The following is a 9,541-nucleotide window of genomic DNA, read 5'->3' on the forward strand; positions in this document are numbered from 1 at the left end:
CAGGATTGGTGAAAATTAATTATCTCCCTTTGATTCAAGAATTTTGGATGTTCATTTAAACCTTCTTATAAAGACCACCTGTCTATAAAGACCTTTTTTATTTCCCCATGAGTGGTCTTTATATACAGGTTTGACTGTATAATATAATCATACCTTTTTATATAAAGATATTTTAAAGCATTTTAACCAAGATATTTCTATGGTACAGTAATCGGTTTCATTGACATCATTTCCTCAAAAACATAAGACTCCAAAAACAAATATAGACCGTCAAAGTATGCTCAGAGTGAAAATATAAATGGATATAGTACTATTGTTTAGGGCCCAAAATAAAAAAAAGGTTGGAAACCGCGTCAAAGTCAGCCGGCCCTATACCGAGATGTTGACGTGTAAAGTGTACGATTTTTAGCTGTCAACTAAGTAGAAATAGCAATACAGACAGGGAGATCTGGAAACAATTAGTTATGGAAACATTTTCCATTTATTACCCAATTTATCGGGACATTCGTACTACCTTGGGGACAATAACATGTCCCACAATTACGGTCACTTAAATTGCATCGAAACTGAAAGAGACGCCAAGAAAAATAATTCAATACACATCTCCCACAAAGATTTTTTCTTTGTCAATAGTGGCCTCATCAACCAGTTTTCGTCTTCTCTCTTCCTAGTAACTTTAGGAGGACATTATGTCTCATTTCTGTGAGGCCATTGCTTTGATGCTTCCTCACATACCGAAATAAATATGTGTCAACAAAGATTGTCTATGTCATCGAAAGCTGATCCAGATTTATTCAATATTCAGAGGATAAAATCGACGTCCCGATGATGGTTTTGTGGAAAGTATCCCCACCGTTACGTTGAAACCAGACAAAGGGGATAGAGAGATTTCGTTGCTTATACACAATTTTTGAAACAAATGCAACCGTTTATATCTACAACTTTGACATTCTATGAAAACTAGCAGAAAATAAGAAAGCATTTTCACAATGACATCCAAAGATACAGACCGTGGGGCTATCCATGACATCCACAGTTAAAGTTCTAGGACTATCAATGACATTCACAGATACAGATCTCGGGCCAACAATGACATTCACAGATACAGATCTAGGGCCACCAATGACATTCACAGATACAGATCGAGGGCTATCCATGACATCCACAGATCAAGTTCTAGGACTATCAATGACATTCACAGATACAGATTAAGAACTATCAATAACATCCACAGATACAGATCTAGGACTATCAATGACATCCACAGATACAGATCTAGGACTATCAATGATATCCACAGATACAGATCTAGGTTTATCAATGACGTCCACAGATAAAGATCTATAACTGTCAATGACATCCACAGATACAGATCTAGAACTATCAATGACATCCACAGATACAGATCTATAACTATCAATGACATCCACAGATACAGATCTAAGACTATCAATGACATCCTTAGATACAGATCTAGGCTTATCAATGACATCCACAGATACAGATCTATAACTATCAATGACATCCTTAGATACAGATCTAGAACTATCAATGACACCCACAGATACTGATCTAGAACTATCAATGACATCCACAGATACAGATCTATAACTATCAATGACATCCACAGATACAGGTCTAGAACTATCAATGACATCCACAGATACAGATCTAGAACTATCAATGACATCCACAGATACAGATCTAGAACTATCAATGACATCCACAGATACAGATCTAGAACTATCAATGACATCCACAGATACAGATCTAGAACTATCAATGACATCCACAGATACAGATCTAGGGCCACCAATGACATCCACAGATACAGATCTAGGACTATCAATGATATCCACAGATACAGATCTAGGGCCACCAATGACATCCACAGATACAGATCTAAGACTATCCATGACATCCACAGATACAGATCTATGACTATCCATGACATCCACAGATACAGATCTAGGGCCACCAATGACATTCACAGATACAGATCTAGGACTATTAATGACATCCACAGATACAGATCTATAACTATCAATGACATCCTTAGATACAGATCTAGGGCCACCAATGACATACACAGATACAGATCTAAGACTATCCATGACATCCACAGATACAGATCTATGACTATCCATGACATCCACAGATACAGATCTAGGGCCACCAATGACATTCACAGATACAGATCTAGGACTATCAATGACATCCACAGATACAGATCTAGGGCCACCAATGACATCCACAGATACAGATCTAAGACTATCCATGACATCCACAGATACAGATCTAGGGCCACCAATGACATCCACAGATACAGATCTAGGACTATTAATGACATCCACAGATACAGATCTATAACCATCAATGACATCCTTAGATACAGATCTAGGCTTATCAATGACATCCACAGATACAGATCTAGAACTATCAATGATACCCACAGATACAGATCTAGAACTATCAATGACATCCACAGATACAGATCTAGAACTATCAATGACATCCACAGATACAGATCTATAACTATCAATGACATCCACAGATACAGATCTAGAACTATCAATGACATCCACAGATACAGGTCTAGCGCCACCAATAACATTCACAGATACTGATCTAGAGCCATAAATGACATCCACATATACAGATCTAAGACTATCCATGACATCCACAGATACAGATCTAAGACTATCCATGACATCCACAGATACAGATCTAGGGCCACCAATGACATCCACAGATACAGATCTAAGACTATCAATGACATCCACAGATACAGATCTATAACTATCAATGACATCCACAGATACAGATCTAGAACTATCAATGACATCCACAGATACAGGTCTAGCGCCACCAATAACATTCACAGATACTGATCTAGAGCCATAAATGACATCCACATATACAGATCTAAGACTATCCATGACATCCACAGATACAGATCTAAGACTATCCATGACATCCACAGATACAGATCTAGGGCCACCAATGACATCCACAGATACAGATCTAGGACTATCAATGACATCCACAGATACAGATCTAGGGCCACCAATGACATCCACAGATACAGATCTAAGACTATCCATGACATCCACAGATACAGATCTAGGGCCACCAATGACATCCACAGATGCAGATCTAGGACTATCAATGACATCCACAGATACAGATCTAGGACTATCAATGACATCCACAGATACAGATCTAGGGCCACCAATGACATCCACAGATACAGATCTAAGACTATCCATGACATCCACAGATACAGATCTATGACTATCCATGACATCCACAGATACAGATCTTGGGCCACCAATGACATCCACAGATACAGATCTAAGACTATCCATGACATCCACAGATACAGATCTATGACTATCCATGACATCCACAGATACAGATCTAGGGCCACCAATGACATTCACAGATACAGATCTAGGACTATCAATGACATCCACAGATACAGATCTAGGGCCACCAATGACATCCACAGATACAGATCTAAGACTATCCATGACATCCACAGATACAGATCTAGGGCCACCAATGACATCCACAGATACAGATCTAGGACTATTAATGACATCCACAGATACAGATCTATAACCATCAATGACATCCTTAGATACAGATCTAGGCTTATCAATGACATCCACAGATACAGATCTAGAACTATCAATGACATCCTTAGATACAGATCTAGGCTTATCAATGACATCCACAGATACAGATCTAGAACTATCAATGATACCCACAGATACAGATCTAGAACTATCAATGACATCCACAGATACAGATCTAGAACTATCAATGACATCCACAGATACAGATCTAGAACTATCAATGACATCCACAGATACAGATCTAGAACTATCAATGACATCCACAGATACAGATCTATAACTATCAATGACATCCACAGATACAGATTATAACTATCAATGACATCCACAGATACAGGTCTAGCGCCACCAATAACATTTACAGATACTGATCTAGTGCCATAAATGACATCCACATATACAGATTTAGGGCCATCAATGACATCCACAGATACAGATCTAGGACTATCAATGACATTCACAGATACAGATATAAATGAATAACAAAAATAAAACACATTTGTTCTTTTTTATATTTATGAATTCTTAATTTTATAATCAAATAGAATCGAAATGCATTCAACACTACGTTTGCATGTAAAATTATTATTATTTATTATCATCAATATTTCACCATCACTATTACTTGTCGCCTTTTAAACAACAAATGATAAAAATGTAGAAGAAAAACAGGGATTACATTATAGATATACAAAATACGTATGAAAAATAATGTTTTAAAATCTATTGTCGTTTTAAACCAAGTGGTGACATGTCACCTGTCGGCGCCCCAATTTAATCAAATCTGTGGCATACGTCATCAAAACGGTGACAGTAAACAGGTAGCCCGGATGTAACAAGGTGCGCGATTACCTGAGCCGGTTCAAAGAGTTTCGAACAACGTAAATCAACTACCACAGGGCTGCTGAGGAAACATTAACAGGTAAGCAACAACCTGTATTTTCCTTCAAATGAGTTTGTATATTGCAAGCTAAATGGCAAATGAAATTCAACGATCGTCTTCGGTTGCCGGCGATCTCGAATGGCATTTATGGTTTCGGCGTGGGTGGGAATGTCGCTTGGGAAGGTATTCGGATATTTACTCAGAAGTGACTCACAAAGTTGATCAAAGTTCAGTGCAGTCGCATTTGAAAATATCTATGGAAAAATCGGATCACAGTTTAAGTCAGTTCATCGTTCTGCAAGTCCATAATTTCTTCTCTGCCTTTGGTCGGGGATTATTGTATTAGGTGTAAGGATACCTGTTTATAGCAAACGCGGAAGTGCAAAACAAACAAGTAAGTAGAACTAGACATAGTCTGTTGTATACTCATATGCGCTTGGGATGGTTGAGCTTATATCAGTTGAGTTCAAATTGTAACTTACATGTAAAATTAGTAGCTACAGATATGTACGTATCCTGTCCAATTAGCATAAACCACATCCAATAACGAAAGAAAAATCGAACTCGTTTTCTATATCTAGATTTCAAGAATGTTTAAAATTTCATTGTTGATGTATAGATATAGTCGTTATATCAGATCGTTTCCATATGGTTATCAACTGCCAAAATATTGTTAAAAATCAGTCTGTCTCATTGGACTAGTTTGAATATTGAAAATATTTAGATATTTTATCAAGTTTGAAACAAAAACTATCCAATGCAAAGCTTATAGACTGGCACCAAAATAAAGATAAAAAAGGACGTCCTAATGTATATAAAAACCTGGAAGTGTGTTCTAAGGTCAGCTTCATATGCCTCAGTATTTTACATCACTGGCTGAGTAGCTAGGATCTAGCTAGCCTTTGTATTGCTCTGCTAAATCATTTGAAATCAAAAACATTGTGTTTTTGTACTTTGAGGATTGTTTAAGTCCATGTTTATAAAGGAATACATTTTATTAACAAAAAGTAACAAAACAGATTCTTGACTAAATTCAATGAATTTCATTGTTGGTAGCATTTAGTGTTTGATATGGGGACAAAAAATGAAATAATATTTGTATGCTAAAATATTGGATGCCTTTATTTTTTTAATGAGGCCAATTAGTGTTATAACCCAGAATGACATGAGAAACATAAATTTCCAATCTTAAATCCTGTTTAGATCCCAAAATGGTTGATTTTCTAAGTAGTCATATATAGACCCACAAACCTGGTCCACATGCAGCAAATCAATTTCAATTTGGTGGTATTTCTTTGGTAAAGAGCAATCAAGTTGGAGTGTTCACTATCATTTTTGTACACCAGAAGTTTTTTTCCCTGTTAAGAAGAAAAATCTGGATTTGTACGCTTTAGTGGAGCTTGTTTTCAACACCACACACAGAAGGAAATGGTAACAAACATGTTATATAAACACTACCAATTTAACATTAGACAAAAATATGAAACTGAGTCATCCTGTTCTGCCCCTATAATACAGGCATGACAACACATTTCTGGTGTACAATAACTTCACGTTTGAAGACATAGAACAGGGCATGTTTTGTGTATATGTTGTCAATGTTATCTGTTATAGTGATGTGACAGCTGGGTCGTTATACTGATCAGGTCTCTTGTGACAGGTGTTATTAGATAATTAAGGAGAGAGGAACCCACGATAAGTCCATTACTGTATTAAAGCATCTCTTTGTACCATTTCACAAAAGAAGTATAACATAAATATTCTGTAATTTTCTAGCAAAATAATTTTGAATTGAATTGATTAATTATTTGTAGAATTGGGAGATTGCTTTTAAAACTGCCAGTTTTTGTAACTTTTTTGTCATCTTGATTAACGGAAATTTGAGTGATTTTTATTGTACAAACATGTGTTGTCAAGCTGAATAAGCTTGGAAGAACTTAGCCCTGAGAACTGTGAAACACATTGATCCTTGTTTAGCTCCATATCATCAGTATCCAATTTTGCACAAAGGGAAACGGTGCATAATTTTTTCTGATATTGCAAACCTTAGTTCCAAATTTCTGGATCAAACTGAAATGTTTCTTGTTTAATCATTTAAAAAAAAATTATAACAATTCCAAAACAACTTCCAGTTTAATATTAAATACTCTTGTTGCCCAGGACAGAAAAGCCCAAGTGGTCTTAGTGTGGAAGGAAACCAGAGTACCCAGGACTCATGGTTGGGCATTGGGCATGTGACCCCATGCCTGTTTGGGAATTGAACCCTGGACACCTACATTACAACTGTGCCACCTGAAAACCCTAAATGGTCAAATCTAAAATAATGTAAGGCACAATTCTGTTTCCATTATCCATGCAAGGAGGTTATAGTACAAGAATGTCGGGGTTGTTCTTGTGTGTTGGATGTTTTTTACAAGAATTGGGAAGGTCTTGGGTTTGTTTTGAAATAACTTAGCTGTAAAGTAAATTCACTACAGCAAAATAGAATTCTTGTTTTATTTGTTATAGTGTCATTGTTCCCTGTATAAAAAGAAGGATTAGATTATATGAGACCCCTGTACACAGTGTGTTTTTAATAGAATACTGATGACTAGTTCCTTTACATGAAATACAAGTGTCAAATTTCTTATCAATAGATTGTATGACACAAAGTTAAGGTAACTTATCGAGGGGTCATTGGATAGTAAGATTGCAAGGATGGGGCATAATCCTTAAAATGATTTATTACCTTGGATGTCCATCTTCTCACAGTATGGTTCTAGAATTATTTAATTTAAAATGCCACATGAAACCCATCAGCTATCATGTAACTCATAAAATGGCCGGGAGGTAATGAAAATAGATATCTTGGTTTGTTATGACTGGCACCACCAACCCTGTCTACAATATCAGTATTTTCATGTACAGTCTAACCTGTCATAACAGCCACCTTAGTTATACAGCCACCTGCTTATAACGGCCATTTTTGGACCTTCTCAATCGTTTTTGCTCATTAATGATACCTAATTTAACGACCGCCTGTCTAATGCAGCCAGCGGTCACACTTTTCGTCCCCAAACTTGCGATCGAACCTCGTTTAAACGGCCGTTTTGACCACAAGTCATTTGACAAGCTTTCATGACTGCAAGTGACGTTTGTTAGCAGTACACAGTTTCTCGGTGTGGCCATGGGTGATTTTTTTGTTCATTAGATTACCCCATTATAAGGGTTTTAATTAAAATTGAAAAAATAAATCCTTGCTAAAATTGGTCCTGTCATGTTTAAGTGGACAATGTGGGATTTCATTTTTTTCAGAATAATATTTTAGCTTTGTGTTGGAGATTACTGTTTCGGAAGTCTCAAATCTGTGTCTACGCACCAAAAACTAGCTTTACAGGAAGTGAAATTTTCATAGTGTTTACATGTGGTCATGTTATGAAGGATTTCCGAGTTTGAATTTGCTGAAATGTAAGTACTTTGTTACCATGACAGTGTTGTTGATTGTAAGATAGGTGTTTAGAATTAAATTTCTTCTAGAAAGTTGTAGTGTTAGGTTGGAATTAGCAGTATTTTTGCATTTTTAGCATTTTTTCAGTAGGTAACTATGACAATCAAATGTTAGAAATCGCAGGAAATTTTTTTTACATAAATTTCATCTCTCTACTGTTAATGTAATTGTTATGTAGTTTATAAATATATATATAAACGTAATGATGTCTTTTTCATAACCAATCTGCTATACCTGTATATCTCAAACATGACAAATAATTTCAGGAAAAATGCAAATTAACTGTTTCCTGCTACCTTTTCTGGCCACATGAATATTCCTACCAAGAAAACAGCTGATGGCACGTAAACACAATTCACCATGCATTTTATATATAGTTTGATTTCATTTACGTCACTGGTATACACAATACAGGCATATTATCACTATTGTGGTAAATCACTTCGAAATATGAGCAGCAAACCAACTCAGACCAAACCACAAACTGCCAAGTACAGGAAGACAGTGACAATCCTGATTATTAAACTGTATTCAAATATCAATGTGCAAATTGCTGCAACTTTGGTTCGAAAGTAAGGAACCGCAATTAAGAGGCCACCTCTCTATAAAGGCCACTTTCATAATTTCCCCACAGTGGCCGTTTAATACAGGTTAGACTGTATATGTCTTTTCAGATTTATTAATTAAGAAATCGATGAATTATTCTGACCCCTGAAACTATGGTTAAAATTAACATTCAAACAATTTTGAAGTGATAAGAAAACAAAATGGGTTGATGTAGATACTAAGTTTATTGCTTAATATGGTTAGCATCCCTTATCATATTGCAGGAATAACAAAAGTATTTGAAGACATTTCCTGTTAGCCATATTTGGCACTTTATGATAGGGCTAGAGTAGTGGACATCAAAGCCATCCATTTACAATTACAGTTCTATGAAGAAGTATTGCAGGGTTGGGTTTTTTTTTAATTTGTTTGTTTTGTTTTTGTTTTAAATTTTTTTGTATATAAATTTCAACACAGTTACTATATTGAAAATAGTATATGATAAAGAAGACTTTAGATAAAGGTGCTTTAATATTAATTGTCATCCATCTATTACTAATGAATAATGGGAGTCCTCCATCACTCAGCTATAGAACATCTCGCTGTACATGAATACCATTAAGAACAATATTGTTGATGTGTATTAAACATTGGATAATCAGTCGTGTTGGCAGCTGTCCATGTCGTATAGCCTCTGGTCATCATTACAGACTTAAATGTGATTACTTCTCAATTTAGAACTAGGAAGTCCACCAAGTGTAATTATATTCCTTCAACTAGACACACTGGTCTGATAGATTTTTCACCCTCAGCTGGGGAGTGTTCATTGTATAGCACTTCAGCATTTCCAGTTTACTAAGCTAAAGGGAGGGACGATTGTACCAGATGTACTGCCTGGTCTATTTATAGAAGAGGTGACACATTTTGCTGTCAATGGAATGTCAGTGTATTGATTTTCCTGGGCCAATGACAAAATTTCTCCCC

At 36.0% G+C, this 9,541-nt stretch overlaps 1 protein-coding gene across 1 annotated transcript; it reads right to left on the reverse strand.

The window, feature by feature from the left end:
* Nucleotides 1-1,208: 1,208 nt before the first annotated feature.
* Nucleotides 1,209-6,768, reverse strand: LOC132553604 (perilipin-4-like). The gene is made up of 2 exons (XM_060217860.1): nucleotides 6,731-6,768; nucleotides 1,209-3,921 (listed from the first exon to the last, which is right to left on the reverse strand). Exons 1-2 carry the CDS (start codon nucleotides 6,766-6,768, stop codon nucleotides 1,209-1,211), a joined length of 2,751 nt encoding a protein of 916 aa, XP_060073843.1.
* Nucleotides 6,769-9,541: the final 2,773 nt, after the last annotated feature.

Source organism: Ylistrum balloti, unplaced genomic scaffold, assembly GCF_031769215.1.
Source record: "Ylistrum balloti isolate Yb309-2 unplaced genomic scaffold, AGI_CSIRO_Ybal_v1 Utg370340, whole genome shotgun sequence".
NCBI lineage: Eukaryota > Metazoa > Mollusca > Bivalvia > Pectinida > Pectinidae > Ylistrum > Ylistrum balloti.